The 19,031-nt window shown below is 41.3% G+C and overlaps 1 protein-coding gene across 1 annotated transcript in view; it reads left to right on the forward strand.

Moving 5' to 3' along the window:
- The window catches only part of LOC132892511 (dihydropyrimidinase-related protein 2-like), a 49,465-nt gene that overhangs the window by 16,573 nt on the left and 13,861 nt on the right, over positions 1-19,031 (forward strand). Inside the window, exons 5-9 of the mRNA XM_060930792.1 lie at positions 1,432-1,512; positions 1,608-1,676; positions 9,902-10,022; positions 10,382-10,538; positions 10,899-11,040. Of these exons, the coding sequence (XP_060786775.1) occupies positions 1,432-1,512; positions 1,608-1,676; positions 9,902-10,022; positions 10,382-10,538; positions 10,899-11,040 (570 nt within the window). The remainder of the gene's footprint in view (positions 1-1,431; positions 1,513-1,607; positions 1,677-9,901; positions 10,023-10,381; positions 10,539-10,898; positions 11,041-19,031) is intronic.

Here is a 19,031-nt window from a genome sequence, read left to right on the forward strand (position 1 = left end):
TCTGAGGAGTCCAAATCTACCCTGTTCCAGAGTGATTGGGGTCAGAAGGGAAGTGCATGGAGCGATGCACCCATCATGCATAGTGGTTACTGTTTAAGCCTCTGGAGGCAGTGTTATGATCTGGGCTTGCTTCAGTTGGTCAGGTTGAGGCTTAGCAATGTTGTGGCAATAAAATGAAGCCAGCTGACAACCTGAATGACCAGGTTATTACAACAGTTGATTTTTCCTTCCCTGATGGCATGGGCTTATTCAAGGACAACAGTGCCAGGATTCATCAAGCTCAAAATGTGAAAGAGTGGTTCAGAGAGCAAGAGAATTCATTTTCACACATGAATTGGCCACCACAGAGTCCTGACCTTAACCCCATTGAAGGTCTTTAGGATGTGCTGGAAAAGACGTTTGATTTGACTCTCCCATTGGACTGAAATAAATGCTGTGACGTTGCATAAGGGTGTCAAAATAATGTCATGGTGAACATGCCACAATTGAAGCTAAAGGCAGTCCAATGAAAGAGCGTGTGTGTGTGTGGTTTTTTGGCCAGGCAGAAAGGCACCAAAGGCACACTACAGGAGTACCAAGTTGTCGTAAAAATATGGTGCCTGTTTTTGGTACTTTTGGACAAAAATTATATTATAAAGCTCATCCTTGAATCTGTTAAACAAAATAATAAAGAAGAGAAAATAGCCAGGTCTAATTGGCTTCTTGATTGATGGAGAGCAAAGAGAGTGCATAAATATGGCAGAGAGGAGTCTGGCTTACTTGATAATCTATGAGAACAGTTCCCGGTGCAATAAATACTTTAACTCAAGGTTTGCAAAGCAACCACTGAGCAAACGCCCTATTTATAGATCAGCTTTCTGCAGACAAAGTTAGCCACTACCACATTAGTCAGTGTGTTATGTTTGGATTCAGCAGCGAGCCCCTAAACTACCATTTAATTAATAGCTATCTAGTTGGCTAACATTTGGTTACTGTAATGAACTGTATACATACTTTAAACTTCTGAAGGAGTGAGTGCTATTAACTGCAATGATTCGATTTCATGTTGTAGATTGGAATTCTGACTAGGGCCAATTTTCTCAAGCTAATTTGGTCATCCTTGGGGAAACCATAACCACACCTAGCAGAAAAGGCACGAATTTCAGTTGAGTAGAGGGAGGAATGTCGCATCAAAAATGTCAGCTGTTGAAATTTGAGGCATATATATACACGCAGCTAGTTATGATGCATCATCAGTATACAGGCTATATAACTAGCAGTGGTTACAATGATTTGTGCTTTTGTATAGTGTCGGTTAGGACAAAAGTTCTGAAAAAAATTTTTTATATATATATATATTTTTTTTTTAATCTGTATTGGATTAAAGTATCTGTATAGTGATTTGGTATTGCTATCGATAAATTTCAAATGATATATTCTGTTTCTGTGCAGATGTATGAGGTATTCAGTGTGATTCGAGACCTTGGAGCCATCGCCCAAGTGCATGCTGAGAATGGGGATATCATTGCTGAGGTAACAATTTTTCTCTTCTTTAGCTGCATGCATTAACCATCTTGCTTTCTTTTGTTGGATTCTATACTCATAGTCTTTGTGTAATTTCTTTTCAGGAGCAGAAAAGAATCCTGGAGTTAGGAATCACTGGCCCAGAGGGTCATGCTCTCAGTCGCCCAGAAGAGGTTTTTTATTTATTTTATATGAAATAAATAAATAAAATGTCATGCTGTTCAGGGAATGAAACTTTGAATATATGGAATGAAACCCTGAATATATTGAATGAAACTTTGTATTCTGCCCCCGCTCCCACAGCTCGGCAGATAGACAAGAGGTCCCAAGAAAAACTCTGACTCAGAAGAGAGTATTAGAGTATATTGAGAAACGCTGTAAAACTTGACAGACAAAATTTACAAATTAGTTTTATATACAGAAAATACCGTTATACAAATATGCGTTAGCTTCCGGCTAACTTGAATGGCAAAATTAATGTATATGCTAATGCTAACATTCGCCACGATCGGCAAATGCACAAGCATAGATTTAGACAGACTTTAATGATCCACGAGGGAAATGACCATCACCGTAGCTTCGTTGCACATAAAAGAAGTAAACACTAATAAAACCACAAGCATTCGCCAGAGTGTTAACAATGTCTTTATTGTTTAAAATAGCCGAGTCGGCTGACTCATTTTTGCTGCAGGACAGCGGCAGTGCCTTCATGACATCAGCCAAGTTTCATTCCATATACTTGGCTGACATCATGAAGGCACTGCCGCCGTCCTGCAGCAAAAAATGAGTCAGCCGGCTCGGGATTTGGTTGCGGCTATTTTAAACAATAAAGACATTGTTACAGTAACACTCTGGCGAATGCTTGTGGTTTTATTAGTGTTTACTTCTTTTATGTGCAACGAAGCTACGGTGACAGTCATTTCCCTCGTGGATCATTAAAGTCTGTCTAAATCTATGCTTGTGCATTTGCCGATCGCGGCGAATGTTAGCATTAGCATATACATTAATTTTGCCATTAAAGTTAGCCGGAAGCTAACGCATATTTGTATAACGGTATTTTCTGTATATAAAACTAATTTGTAAATTTTGTTTGTCGAGTTTTACAGCGTTTCTCAATATACTGTCCTCTGAGTCAGAGTTTTTCTTGGGACCTGTTGTCTATCTGCTGAGCTGTGAGAGCGGGGGCAGAATACAAAGTTTCATTCCATATATTCAGGGTTTCATTCAATATATTCAAAGATTAATTTCAGTCATATTTTTTAATTGTTTTTGATGGTTTCATATATTTCGTAATGAGAATTTTTATTTTCTAAATATGTTTCAACATACGGTACCGCCATTGTAATGAGTATGAATGGTTGTCTGTGTGTCAGCCCTGCGATGACCTGGCGACTTGTCCAGGGTGTACCCCGCCTTTCGCCCGTAGTCAGCTGGGATAGGCTCCAGCTTGCCTGTGACCCTGTAGAACAGGATAAAGCGGCTACAGATAATGAGATGAGATGAGATACCGCCATTGTGGCATGGGAGCCTGTGATTGGTAGACAGCTGACAAAGGGGGTTTCCCATAGAGATCTTGCAGTCACGTGACTGGAAAGTACACAGCCGCCATCTTGTCGGTAAAAAGCACAGCTGAATACAGCTGCACTCGTGTACAGAATGGATCAATTTCATCCGACAGACTACACGGCTCATTTTTCTAATGAATAGATAACTAGATATATGTCTAAAATAAACGATCTACAGATTAGTGACCCTTATGGCTTACCGGACGTAGTTTTCATGACAGTGTCAGTGGATTTTGAACTGCCAGCGGAATACCCAGACGTGTATAATTACCTCATTAACTTTCCCTCGCTGTTCAGTGGTGAAGCACTGCATGCTTATAAATCTCTGGACAGTTATCTTTACAGAAATTCAGGATTTGTCAGCGACTCATGTGGCATCTTGTAAACAAGAAAATAATCCTCATTAGATGGGTAAGTCACTTAAGTATTGAGTATAGCACTGACCAGCCGATTATAGAATAGAATAAGGTAATTCCAGCTGTAATTCCAAATCGTCCATCTTGTTTACCATGGATCTGGCGTTGGAGAGGTAGAGGCTTAGCAGTGGAGGTTTGAGTAGCTGTTTTCTGAACTTAGTCAACAGGCTGGCTCTGCCTGCAGCCTCGCTTTTGCTTCCGCTCCCGACGCCGCCTCCTTCGCTTTGCTTCCGATAACAATCCACAGAGACCCCGCTGGTCTCGCTATCTCGTCCGGAATGTTGTGCATGCGATGGAAATCGCTACAAACCGTCGTTTTCTGCTGGAAACCAATGTCCAGTAAGTCCATACGGTTGTAGTGGATATTGAAGTCCGGTACAGACGAACAACACGCAAAAATACACACAAAAAACATAAACGTGCACCGGTAGGGAGAGCTTGTAGCCGCAGCCGTTGTAGTAGAATTGTATAGAGTAGGGTTTTCCAGAAGAAAAGGTAGAAGTAGAAGGCGGAAATATGGCGTTTGACCGACAAGATGGCGTCTGTCACAATCTGGATCGGCTGTGACATCACATGCAAGTGCTCCATTGGTTGTACATTGTGACATAAAAATCGTAAACACGTATGGGACCCGCTGATTGGCTGTTCACATACTGAAGCCAAGCGGAGATGTCCGGTGTCTGGTGCTGTTGTCCGAAGAAAACTAAAAAGGCTCTACTACTGGATTCCTTGGGCAATCTTAGTCAGAAAAAAAGTGAAGGATAGAGATGCACAGAAATGAGTTTTATGATCTGTAAAAAATTCCTTGAAATGACTGGAGTGATGGTGCAGATTTGTGGCCTAGTGTTAGCATTAGTGACATGTTGGAATATGCATTCCTTTTCCTGAAAAGTACTGACATGGAAGAACAGTTTAAAAGAACTACAGAAGCAAGAAAACCACCTTTGTGTCAAGACTTTTTCCTGACATCAGCTTTTGGGAACAGAATGTTGGGAAAGCCAAAGCATTTACTCTCAAATGGCTTTGACTTGAACTGTGGGCTAGATCTTATTCCCACTTGTCCATGTCTCAGCAACCCCAAGAACATTTAGTTACACAGCTCTCTGCACTCTGTCATTTATATTATAATAGATGCTTATTATTGTTGAAACAATATCTGAACTGTTATTTGTAAATTATCAAAATATCTTGCTCTAGACTTTCAAAACAATATTAATTTTATCTAATAGTGGATGATACAATCATTACAAACATTAGCAGAATCAGCACATTCCAGTTGTAGCTGTAGTCATACAGTGACTATAATCATTCTTCTAAGAATAATTTCAATAAATGGTTAATGTTCAGTTCCTTTTTCATTTATTCTTGATTCAAAGGCACAACTGAGTCACACAGGTTGATAAGTGTGTAACAGACAATAACAATTTTATCCAAAATATTTTTTCCTGCCTTATTCGATTTATTTCCATTTCACATGTGTACAGGTTGTAAAGTTCGGTGTGTTTGTGTAGAACTCTTGAACTGTAGGTTCATTTCTACACTCTAGTTCCACAGTGACATTTTGCACAGGACTGGGTTCCTTTGATAACAGCATGTAGTTGCTGCAGCATGACTTGGCTCCTTTGGTCTTGTATAGTGCTACTATAGTGGTATCCCGGAGGTCTGACGGCATGCCTTCTTCCTCCCAGATGGTTGAGTATGCGCTATGGAATGCTTTGAAGGCTGAGGTTCCAAGTACTTTATACAGTTCTGTAGGAATTCTGTCCTTTCCAGGTGCTTTGCCACAGTTCATTTGCTTTATGGCAGTCCTGACCTCATCCTCACTGGGCAGGAGGTCGGGATCCTCTGGTGTTTGCTTTTGGGGGATCTGTTGTAAAGCAGCCTGGTCAACAGTAGAAGGCCAGTTGAGAAGTTGGCAGAAGTGTTCCTGCCATCTTGCACTGATTCCCTGCTTGTCCTTGATGATGGAGAAGCTGTCAGCAGAGGGGCTGTTCCTCCCCTTGAAGGGACAAAGATGGTCTTGATTGTGCTGAACAGCATTTTGCAGTTGTTGGTGTCTATGTAGAGCTATGCTTCGTCAGCCACCTTCTCCCACCATCGATCTTGCATAGCATGGCGTTCTCTGAGCTCTGGCCTGACAATCCTTGACTCGGTCATGCCACAAGGAGCAGTTAAGATGGTTCTTCCAGTCAGTGTAGGCCTTTCTCTTCTCATCCAGCAGTGCTTGCATGGCCTTGTCATTTTCATCAAACCAGTTTTGATGGAGCCTCTTCTTTGGGCCTAGTACTGTCTTGGCTGTCTCTGTGACCATCTCTGAACTGGTCCACCAGTTGGCGGTCCTATTTCCTCGAACTTTGTCAAGACTGCTTTAAAATTCTTGCTGGCAACTGGGTGACCGCAATCTATCTGTATTGAAGGCCAGTCTGACAAGCTTTGGGTGTTTGCAATGGTGAGAGGCTATACGGATATTGAGCTTGGCTCTAACAAGTCTGTGGTCCATCGAGCAATCAGCACCATGCATTGCCCTGGTGATATCCATGTCATGTTGGTGGGTAATAAAGTTGAGATGCCACTGTTTGGATCACGGGTGCATCCACATGGTCTTGTACTTTGTTGGGCTGCCTGAACATTGTGTTGGCTATTAGCAGTCCATACTCGGCGCATTTGCTCAGCAGTAACAGACCATTGCTGTTCATTTTTCCTACTCCATGTTTCCCTATTAGGGAAGAAAGGCCTTCCCTATTCTGCACCTTATTGGTCTTTATCTCTGGCATTAAAGTCGCCTAGCAATATGAGCTTGTTGGAATTAGGCATGGCTTGCAGCAGAGCATCCAAGTCAGTGTGAAATTGATCTTTGATCATCTGTGTTTGCCATGGTGGGTGCATAGGCATTGATGGTAACAAAACACTTGTTGATGGGGAGGTGGATTTTCATCAGTCTTTTTACTGATGCTAGTAGGGAGATCAGGACTTTGCTTCAGAAGGCTGGACTCCATGGATTCTGTCCTCATCCTGGGCTTTACCTTTCCAGAAAAATGTGTACCCGCTACTTGTTTGACACTGATCCTTCTTCAGCAAGTTGAGTTTCATGGAGTGCTGCAATGTCGAATCTCGACAATTCCTTGGCAATGAGAGCTGTCCTCCTCTGAGGTCTTGAGATGTTGTCTCTATCTATAAGGGTATGCACATTCCACATCCCAATGATGAGCTGCTTCTTTTGGGGTTGACTGCAGGTTAGCCAGCTGTGGTGAGCTGGCCAGACAGTTGAGGGCAGGCTTTGTTTGGGCCACCTTTTCTAAGCAGCCTATTCAGGATCACACTGCTCACCCTAGTAAGGGGGGGCTTACTAGGGTGAGCAGTGCGATCCTGAAGAGGCTGCTTAGTCACTTGCGATGTTGCCGAAGTTCTCTGCTGCCCCAGGTTCAGAGAGCAATGACCAGAGTTCCAGGCTGGCTGTGTGCAGGCTTGTGACTGACTTCCAGTGGTTACCTCCACTTGTCACTTTCACCACTCCCCCATTGCCACAGAACTTGGTGATTGGAAGTTGGGGGCTGGGTTGCACAGACACCTGTGTGTGAATTTGATTAAAATGGAAGAGCCATTGCACAGAGGCAATCCCACTCTCTCAGCAGAAGAGACCATGACCCGGTGGCACGGAGACCTCCTCTGCTGCAGTGGATGACCAGGACTCCTTTGTGCCTCGTCATGCTCTGAAGCACTCCACAGTGCCTGGTGGAACTGCCTTTCTAGCCATTGGACCTCACTGATGGTCTCATCTGCCCATTCCGCTGGAGCCAGACTTTGCATGCGAAGGGTAGACAATCCCTAACTCACCAAGGGTTTCAGACCCAACGGCTACCCTCACCTGGTTTCACCAAGCAGTTGCCAGTATCCCACAGTGCCTTGCATGATACAATTTTGAAACAGGAAAGAACAATGGAGGACATGTGTGTGAATGAAATGTGAAAGACCGACTACAGTAACAAAAAAAGAGAAAAGACGTTGTGTTATAAACAAAAGGAAATGCAGGCACAAACTAATAAATCTCGGCGGTCAGCGAGCACCTCTGTGTGATCAGCTGCTCGTTTAGCTGATGGAATGGTCAGTGCACGGTCAAGGTAAACCTGTAGATGGCAGTCATACAACACTGGATGCCGTATGAGACAAAACCCAACAGAAGAAGGAAAAGAAGCAGCAGCAGGTAAACCTGCGCATGCACACACCAGACTTCCTCTGTCTGCTTGACTGTGTGAAGTGAGCGATTTTCATGCACATTATTTGTTAGGGAATCCCCTCAAATTACATAACTTCCCAGCCACAGAATGGTCTGAATTTTTTTTTTTTTTTTTTAAATAGATATTACAGAAATAAACGTCACAATGACCAAATTCAGAGGGAAATAAATTTCACCGATGTTATGAAATCAAAAGGCCATCTACTTTTAAGGTCGTGTTAATTGTAGCTGCCACTCTACCATCACTGTTTTTGCCATCCAAACTGGTCCTGTTGCAAGCAGATCCTGTTCCACAGCAGTGGTTTTTGTATTCTTCATCATTAAATACAATTTGGTTCAGGTGATCATCTAATCAGTACCTCATTAAGTAAAAGGAGTTGTGCTTGTGTTGGAATTCCAGCACAGACACTGGAAGGAAATGGCTGCCATACATAGAGATGCTGATATAAGAAGTTTTTCCAGAGCTGTGTGTATATATATATATATATATATATATATATATATATATATATATATATATATATGTGTGTGTATGTATGTATGTGTATATATATATACCCCCAACCAGGCTTGTAGTATTAGAGTCCAGGATTTGGGGTCGAGTCCAACTCATGCCCTAATTTTAAGAACTTGTGACTCGACTTGGATTCCGACTCGTGCATTAACCCATTGACGCCTGCAAAAAAACGTCTGCAAATGCCTAAGCCAGCTTTTAGAAAAGGTCCCCATCTGCCTGAGGGTTTTCTGAAATAAAAATAATTGAAAACGCCTATGAAAAATTCAATATCTCAGCCTCTGAAGCACATAGACATGAAATAAGTTGCATTTAAAAGATAAAATTCTCTGCTTTTATTGGATCATGCTCATTCAGCATTAACACTAACACATTTTTATAAAAAAAAAAACAAATCTGGCATGCGTCTTGAAAATAATGACAAATCAACAATGCTGCGTTATGCAGCAACCAGCATTTGGGGCAATGTTGCGTTATGCAACAACCGGCGCTAGGGACAATGTTGCGCGACGCAGCATCCGACATCAATGGGTTAACTGCTTTAGGACTTGTAAATTGGCGACAAGGACGCAAGTTTTTTTTCTTTATTTTTTATAACATGCTGCCATAATTTGGCATAAAATATTTATATCTACAGTACATTAATTTTTGTACAAGAGTGTCACACCTGTGCGCCTTGGTGCATGCATCTCTCGGGCACGCTCCAGACAGTGCGTGCGCCAAGTGGGCTCTCGTGCACGTGCCATAAACACCTCACACCTGCACATGATTAAGACACAATCAGCACGCTGATATAAAAACTGTGAAAGCACACTTTGCAAAGTATTGAGTTGCGTTGCTGACACATTACCTTATTTCCTTGCTTGGTTTCTTGATCCCTAATTTCCTGTTTCTCGTCTTTTGATTCTGCCTAGTCTACAATAACCTGTTTGTGCCTCGTTCGACCTATTGTCTGTTCACTGTTTTACAATTTTGCCTGCCATTCTGGATTGTTTACCTGTCTTCACTTTATATTAATAAATACACTTTCTGCACTTGCAGCCATCTCCCAACCATCTCTGACAAAGTACTCTGCACTCCCTGACAGAGAATGCATTCACCTGTTCATACGTCATGTTTAGGAACAAACTAATGTTAATGGCGCTAAAATGGCTACTGTCGAATGGTGCAATTGGAGTCTTGCGCTCTCTCTCTCTCTCTCTATCTATCTATCTATCATATAAATTTTTTTTTATACTGACTTGGACTTGACTCTGACTTGAACACTGGGAACTGGACGCAGACTCTGTTTAGTGACTCGACTGCAACACTGTGCGCGTACACGTACAAATATGGCTCTGAAGACTTATATATATATATATTATATATAAAATATTTATTTATATTTATTTATTTTTATTTATTTATTTTTTAAGATCCTTCTTTTTTAAAGTGTATTCCTAAACTTATCTTCCAACTATTAAAGCCTTATATTATGGTGTACAACACATCCTTTTACCTTTCAGCCCTTTTTTTGTCTTCAGAGCCATTCATCACTAGACTGAGATACATTGATGTGCTTTTAAATTAGTTTCTTGGCCTATACACAGGACAGTCATCATTTAACTTGGATTAAGGGTTACATTGTACTTCAGTGTAGTTCAGGCAGAAAGTGTGTGCTGTTTTTTAGGTGGAAGCTGAGGCAGTCAATCGTGCAATAACGGTAGCCAATCAGACCAATTGTCCCCTGTACATCACCAAGGTAATGAGCAAGAGTGCTGCTGATGTCATCACTCAGGCCAGGAAAAAAGGTGAGCTGTTCAGTCAAGGCAAAAAACTGGAAAGCATCATTCTCGTTAATTACACTTTGCTATTTTGATATGTACCTTGTTGAAAGAATATTATTTTGTGACAGTGTGCACCTATTTATCATGATGTATGACAGTATTTTAATTAGTGTCTTCCTCGCTGTGTTTTTAGTGTTCGTAGACAAGTTCATAAGTCATAAACTTAATTGTCTGTTATCTCCTTTTAAGCTTTGAAAATGTAGTCATGAAGAGGTAAGGTCACAGAATGTTCAGGTGTAATTTGTGGTTTGTTGTTTTTTTGTTTTTTCACCTCCCTGCTTTATTGAGTCAATGCTAAAGCCTCCCTCTTCTTTATAAATCAGGTACCGTAGTGTATGGGGAGCCTATCTCTGCTAGTCTGGGCACTGATGGTACTCATTACTGGAGCAAAAACTGGGCCAAGGCTGCTGCCTATGTGACCTCTCCCCCTCTGAGCCCAGACCCTACCACCCCTGACTATCTCAACTCTCTGCTCTCCTGGTATGTCAACACAACACATGCCCATTTCTCTGAACTCATGCAAATGGACATAAAGCTATATAGAGATTTTCTACACCATACACAAATGTTATATGGTCCATTATTCAGAAACAATAACATGTTTTTTGCAACATACCACCATTGCGTGGGACAGCCTGCCCTCAACGTGTTTCTTTAATTTAAGGAACAGCTACATTAATTTCTGTGTTTCCTTATACAATGGGCTAATACTAATGATTTGGCTAATGCTGATGAGCATATATTAGAACCTATCACATTCCAATTCTACTTTGTTCAATACATTTTGGTTTCCTCTTCTATGACCCTTCTGTGTTGGGTGCTTGTTTGTGTGATGTACAGTGGTGATCTGCAGGTAACTGGCAGTGCTCACTGTACCTTTAACACCTCTCAGCGTGCTGTAGGCAAAGACAACTTCACCCTCATCCCAGAGGGTACCAATGGGACTGAGGAGAGGATGTCCATCATCTGGGACAAGTGTGTGGTGAGCACTCATGGGTGTATTTCAATAAGTGGTGAATTGGACATATTCTGAATATTATGTAGTTTAATACTGGCAGTACAATCTCTTTTTAGATCGTTTACTTGTATGCTGAAATCTCATTTATGCACTGTTAAATGTTATCCTTTGTTATACATTACACAAGCTTTATCTTATGGTCATCAGAAGGGTTTTTTTTTGTTTTGTTTTTTTGTGTGTATAGTATATAAAAAGAATGTATGGGGTGTGTGATTATTTTTATTTATATATATATATATATATATATATATATATATATATATATATATATATAATAATAGTGCTGTCAAGCAATTAAAATATTTAATCGTGATTAATGTCGTGACAGTTAACTCGTGATTAATCGCAATTTAATCGCACATTTTTGTCACATAAAAAAACATTGTAATTCTCTTATCAGCATAAAAAGTGAATGGGCTTGCTTTGTACCAATGTTTTTTTTTTTTTTTTTTAATTGCAAAGCATAACACGTCTTGACACAGCCACTGCAACGTGAAACCTAAGCCGAGCACCGGCACGGGGCTAGCAAGAGAACCATGAGTGAAATGATCTACTGTTTGAGTTAGTCTACAGCTCTAATCAGAGAGATAGATTACACAGTGACGGTAGGCTTGACATGCTTGATTTATAATATAAAGTACACTATTATATTAAGTTTAAGTTGTTCGTTGATAAATATTGCATTGAATCTGATCTTTACTGTTTCAGCTCACTTAACACATTTTGTACTTTTACACTTTCTGCCTGTTGATGCGTCGCGCTGTCCAATCAGAGGCGGCCAAATTTGCATATTACAGGAAGGATTTCTGGGATAGCACTGAGTTTACAGTTCAGAGGGATCTGGCTTCTTTAGATGCTGTCTTCTTAAAACTGAATAAATATTTAAAAAGAGCCAAATTAGCCAGTCTTTTGAACGGCTCTTTTCAAAGAACGGATCACAAAGATGCGGATCCCATCAAAGAGCCATAAATCCCATCTCTACTAGCGCGCCCTGCCTGCGCTGGTTCTTTGGGGGGAGGGCAGAGGACTCTGGCTGTGCGGGGCGTTGCATTACAGTCTAGCTGCTATTGGTTTTCTAAGCAAAGTCTCTGTTCCAAGTTCCTGGCAGTTTCAAAAGCTTATGAAAAACCTACATCATGTCACAGAGCGTTAGTCTCGCGATAAAATTATCGCCGTTAAAATTGAGTCAAGTTAATAACGCAACATTTTTGACAGCACTTTTATTTATTTATATATATATATATATATATATATATATATATATATATATATACATACATACATACATACATACATATATATATATATATATATATATATATATATATATATATATATATATATATATATATATATATATATATTAATTATACACACACACACACACACAGTTAGGTCCATATATATATATTTGGACACTGACACATTTTTTTTTTTTAACCTGTTTACTGAAACATATTCTAGTTATATAATGGACATAAAGTCCATACTTTCAGCTTTCATTTGAGTTAAAATTGGATGAAGGGTTAAAAAGTTAAAATTGGATGAAGGGTTTAGGAGTTTCAGCTCCCTGGAGTTGTGCCACCCTGTTTTTAAAGGGACCAAAAGTAATTGGACAATTGACTCAAAGGCTGTTTCATGGGCAGGTGTGGGCAATTCCTTCGTTATGTCATTCTCAATTAAGCAGATAAAAGGCCTGGAGTTTATTTGAGGTGTGGTGCTTGCATTTGGAAGATTTTGCTGTGAAGAAAACATGCGGTCAAAGGAGCTCTCCATGCAGGTGAAACAAGCCATCCTTAAGCTGCGAAAACAGAAAAAAAAACATCCGAGAAATTGCTACAATATTAGGAGTGGCAAAATCTACAATTTGGTACATCGTGAGAAAGAAAGAAAGCACTGATGAACTCATCAATGCAAAAAGACCTGGACGCCCACAGACTACAACAGTGGTGGATGATCGCAGAATAATTTCCATGGTGAAGAGAAACCCCTTCACAACAGCCAACCAAGTGAACAACACTCTCAAGAAGGTAGGTGTATCAATATCCCAATCTACCATAAAGAGAAGACTGCATGAAAGTAAATACAGAGGGTTCACTGCACGGTGCAAGTCACTCATAAGCCTCAAGAATAAAAAGGCTAGATTGGACTTTGCTAAAAAAACATCTAAAAAAGCCAGCACAGTTCTGCAAGAACATTCTTTGGACAGATGAAACCAAGATCAACCTCTACCAGAATGATGGAAAGAAAAAAGTATGGCGAAGGCATGGTACAGCTCATGATTCAAAGCATACCATATCTGTAAAACACGGCGGAAGCAGTGTGATGGCTTGGGCATGCATGGCTGGCACTGGGTCACTAGTGTTTATTGATGTGAGACAGGACAGAAGCAGCCGGATGAATTCTGAGGTATTCAGAGACATAGGCTACGTTCACACTGCAGGCTGAAGTGACTCAAATCCGATCTTTTCGCCCATATGTGACCTGTATCCGATCTTTATTGACAATATGAATGACACAGATCCGATTTTTTCAAATCCGACCCAGGCCGTTTGGATATGTGGTCCTAATTCCGATCCCTATCCGATCTTTTCATATGCGACTTCAGTCTGAACCGCCAGGTCGCATTCATCCGACTTACACGTCATCAACAAGCCACAAACGTCACTATTCTGCGCTGAAGTAGGCGGCGGGTCTCTCAAAAAAAGTTACAACAACATGGCGCATAATCATGGGCGCAGATAGAGGGGGGGACTCGTCCCACCCAGATTTAAATTCACCTCGTTCGGTCCCCCCCACTTATAGGGAGGAAAAAACATCTATGCTGTCTTTCTTTGCATAAGGCAAACCTCACGGAAAAATCAAAAGACTAATTACCATTCGGTTTATTGAGGTGCACGGCAGTGTATACAGTTGCAACAACTCACATAAAACAAAGACTGATATTCGGTTGGTTGAGCTGCGCAGACTGCACAGGTTGCAAGCTCGAGCTTGGTTGCTATGGTAACCCACAACAAGTTTGACAGGCATATCGGGGTTGGGGTTGGTTTGCTGGCAGCTTTGTCCCCCCCAGTTTTTTGTCCCCCCCAGTTCAAAAAACGTATCTGCGCCCCTGCGCATGACATCAGTGCGAGGGACGCTTCGGGCTGTGAAGGTTCTGAATCTTCTCAATGGAAGGACGCAGAGGTTAGGGAGCTGATTTCCATTTGGGGGGATGCAGCTATTCAAGCTAGATTGGATGGGTCATACCGCAACCGGGCGGTTTTACTTCCGTAAACACTGGCCATGCTCACTGCGTGTGACGTCGTCGTATCCTGCAGTGCGCATGCGGAACACTTTTAGGTCACTTTTCGTTCATACTGAGGATCACATACAAGTCGCATATATTTGTTAATGTGAACGACCTCACAAAAAAATCGGATTTCACAAAAAAATCGGAATTGAGCATTAAGCCTTGCAGTGTGAACGTAGCGTTTGTGTGCTCAAATGCAGCCAAACTGATTGGTCGGCGTTTCATAATACAGATGGACAATGACCCAAAACATAAAGCCAAAGCAACCTAGGAGTTTATTAAAGCAATGAAGTGGAATATTCTTGAATGGCCAAGTCAGTCACCTGATCTCAATCCAATTGAGCATACATTTCACTTGTTAAAGACTAAACTTCAGACAGAAAGGCCCACAAACAGCAACTGAAAACTGCTGAAGTAAAGGCCTGGCAGAGCATTAAAAAGGAGGAAACACAGCGTCTGGTGATGTCCATGAGTTCAAGACTTCAGGCAGTCATTGCCAACAAAGGGTTTTCAACCAAGTATTAGAAATGAACATTTTATTTACAATTATTTAATTTGTCCAATTACTTTTGAGCCCCTGAAATGAAGGGATTGTGTTTAAAAAAATGCTTTAGTTCCTCACATTTTTATGCAATCATTTTGTTCAACCCATTGAATTAAAGCTGAAAGTCTGAACTTCAATTGCATCTGAATTGTGTTGTTCAAAATTCATTGTGGTAATGTACAGAACCAAATCTAGCTGTCTGTGTGTTATTCAAAGCAATAGAGATTGGGCACTTTTGCCATGCAGAACTTCAGATTAAAATGCCCCCTATGGTTTTTGTTTTAAACAAAACACTACCTGCAAATGTTTTAGTTTTGGATCCTTAAAGGAGATGCGCAGAACCATGGCCTCACTTTGTTTATAAATGCCTTGAGACCTCAAGAATGGCATAGAAATAGTTTTAAGTGTTAACAATAAATCTAATATAATTTTTACGATTAAAGTGATTCATACAGATAGCGGTCTGAGTGAATGACGTCTGTGACGTCACAGTGGGAAAGCTATCGGTCTCATCGCCATTTTTGCAATACTAAAATACAGAGCTAACTGCAACTTCGATCCTCCATTTTGAGCTAATTTATCACCGTGCAACACGACAGAAGGTGGGTTTATGTTGCATTCATGGCCCAAGAATGTTCAAACTACAAGGATTTGGCCGTGTTTTGCGAGAGATTCATGGATTGGGCGTCTACGAAGTGGTCTCTCCTCTGCTCTGCACATTTTACTGAGGACTTGTATGAAACCACTGATCTGTTGAGGAGCGTTGGCTATAAGCCTGTATTGAAAGAGGGTGCAGTACCAACAATTAAAGGAAATGAAAACTATAAATCAAGTTTCAAATCAAGTTTATTTGTACAGCGCTTTTAACAATAAACATTGTCGCAAAGCAGCTTTACAGAATTTGAACGACTTAAAACATGAGCTAATTTTATCCCTAATCTATCCCCAATGAGCAAGCCTGTGGCGACGGTGGCAAGGAAAAACTCCCTCAGACGACATGAGGAAGAAACCTCAAGAGGAACCAGACTCAAAAGGGAACCCATCCTCATTTGGGCAACAACAGACAGCCTGACTATAATATTAACAGTTTTAACAGGTATAACCCTCAACTGTCCTCATGGGGCCGTCCTTCACAGGAGCGGTGCGATAAAACTCCGACCAGACACAGGGCACCAGGATGGATCAAGCAGGTCCGAGGGGCAGAAGAGGCCAGCATCTCAATCCCAGGATCAACATGTAACTCAGAGGGACAGATGGGGGGGGGGGGGGGAAGAGTGAGAGAGAAAGAAAACACGTTGTTAAGTATGCCCTAAAAATGACAAGTATTAAATCTGTGTGGTAGGCTCGCAGAGACGAGAGTCTTTACATCAGGCATAACACACAATGGCATGTTAATATGGTAAAAAATATATCATGACCTGCTCTGGCTGGATGCTTGATTGGGTGATGGGAGCACACTCCTCAGCAATGATGAGATGCAGATGGGACCCTTAGGCCTGGCCAAGACAATTCAGTTACATTTCACCGGGTCTGGGACGTGCGACAGAATGTCTGACGGCCGATTCCCTGCAGGCTACGATAGCCAGTCGAGGTCCCCACCGTCTCCACCAAAAGATTTCCTGTTGACTCCATGTAACTCAGAGGGACAGATTTGGGGTGGGGGGGAGAGAAAGAAAACACAGGTGGTTAGGTATGCCCAATGTCACCTGAATAAGTAGGAACAGTATACATATTGCACCGAGTACAAGCAGGGACTCCGGCAACTAACTATGACAGCATAACTAAAAGGAGAGAGCCAGAAGGTAACACAGGCATGAGGGAGCCCCAGGACATAAAGCAGCCAGCCACTACACCGTCAACAAACTCGAGTGAGCAAGCGAGTGGGGACTGACAGCATCCATACATCCCAGTTTACCAAAACACTCTATGTCTGAGGACCCTCCAGATCTACTCCTTTACCTCATAAACACCATTAACAAAAGGCTTGACTAAACAGATATGTTTTCAGCCTAGACTTAAATGCTGAGACTGTGTCTGACGACTGGTCCACTATAAGAAAAGGAAAGTTCAGTTGCACCAGTTCTCCCGGAGTGTGAGCCGAGCAGTAATGGCGGAGTACTCCGTATGGAGAATGAGTGAGTGGACCAGTCGTCAGACTTCTCTGCTGGATATGCTTGCTTCAGAAACAGTATCTCGCCCTTACATGGAAAAAGCGAATGAACGAAGAACTGAAAGTCAGATTGTTTCAAAACAATCGGCCACAAGCTCGGCCTTCAAGAAGTGAGAACACCGATGGGTAAGATGTGACTTTCATTTGATTACATAACACCACTCATTGTTTACCCATATTTAGATAAATACAGGTCAGTTGTATTGTGTATTTAAGTTACCGGTATAAGATTATTTAATTTGCTTCAGAATGTGATTGTCTCAGTTCATCTGATTTTATTTTATTAGCCTTTTGCGTTTTATCAGTGAAAAAATGCATGCATGTACAGTGCAGGGCTCGAAATTCATATATTTTTTCACCAGCCAGCTGGACTAGTTACCTTCCAAAGTAACTAGCCAAACAGAAAATCAACTCGCCAATATTTGTTCACGTATGAATTTTACTTCTGTCAAAAATAACACGAGAGTAGTTACCATTGTTCATGACTAATGTGCATTTATTTTAAGACCCAAGTATTTTGATACTGTTTTTTTTTTTTTCACACTTTACAAACTGGCATTTGCTGTTCCATGTCCTCCTCGCGATATCCAAAAAAAATGCCGAATGACTGACCCCTTACTAGTTCTTTTAGGAACCAATTCGTCCGCTTCCATTTTTAATTTGTCGCTGAAATTGACAGAGCTTACACGGTAGCCTATGCAACACCAGCGATTGCACGAACTGAGTCAGCGCTGTAAACCGAAACTAGGAAATCTTCCCACCGGCAGTGTTGCCAGATACTGCTGACGGTTTCCAGCCCAAAATATGTTCAAAAAACGCCCAATCTGGCAACACAACCGAAACTAGAAAATCTTCCCGGAAGTTCCTTTCAGCACCAAGATGTCGCCCGGGATTGGTTGGCGAGTGCGTGACGTTATTGTTTACCCTTAGGCAGCCTCTCGCGTTACTGCCTGAGGGACAGGGAGAAAACCACCGGAAAATGTTTTAAACAAACACAAGTTGGCAGATGACCATAAAATACTCGATAGTTACGATATAATTATATGCATCTCACGCAGAATTTTCAGAGATATGAGTACAGTATATTCGATATATCGCACAGCCGTAGTCTGAATCTTCGCTTCATATATATATTTTTTTATTTTCAACTAGCCAGCCGGGCTGCCTAGTGACAGGAATTACCCGCCAAATGACAAATTAAGTTGCCTCGGGTGACCGGACCACTGCGAATTTCGAGCCCTGCAGTGGCATGCAAAAGTTTGGGCACCTTTACTGAAAATGTCTGTTACTGTGAATAGTTAAGTAAGCAGAAGATGAACTGATCACCAAAAGGCATAAAGGTAAAGACTACACATTTCTTTTCAGGATTTTCTGCAAGATTTGTGTATTTTTGTTTTGTACAATTGGAGAGTGAAAAAAGAAAAGGAACACCATGTGAAAGTTTGGGCACCCCAATGCATTTGAGTTCTCAGGTAACTTTTACCAAGGTTCCAGACCTTAATTAGCTTATTGAGCTGTGGCTTGTTAAAATTCTTCGTTAGGAAAGGTCAGATGATGCAGATTTCAAAGCTGTATAAATTCTCTGACTCCTCAAACTTGTCCCTAAAATCAACAGCCATGGGCTCCTCTAAGCAACTCCCTTGCATTCTGAATAATAAAATAATTGATGCTCACAAAGCAGGAGAAGGCTACAAGAACATAGCAAAGTGTTTTCAGGTAGCTGTTTCCTCAGATTGTAACGTTATTAAGAAATGGCAGTTAACAGAAACAGTGGAGATCAAGGTGAGGTCTGGAAGATGAAGAAAACGTTCTGAAAGAACTGCTCATTGGGTTTCTAGAAAGGCAAATAAAAAACCCTGTTTGACTGCAAAAGACCTTCAGAAAGATTTAGCAGACCCTGGAGTGGTGGTGCACTGTTCTACTATGCAGCGACACCTGAACAAATATGA

Source organism: Neoarius graeffei, chromosome 10 (assembly GCF_027579695.1).
Source record: "Neoarius graeffei isolate fNeoGra1 chromosome 10, fNeoGra1.pri, whole genome shotgun sequence".
NCBI lineage: Eukaryota > Metazoa > Chordata > Actinopteri > Siluriformes > Ariidae > Neoarius > Neoarius graeffei.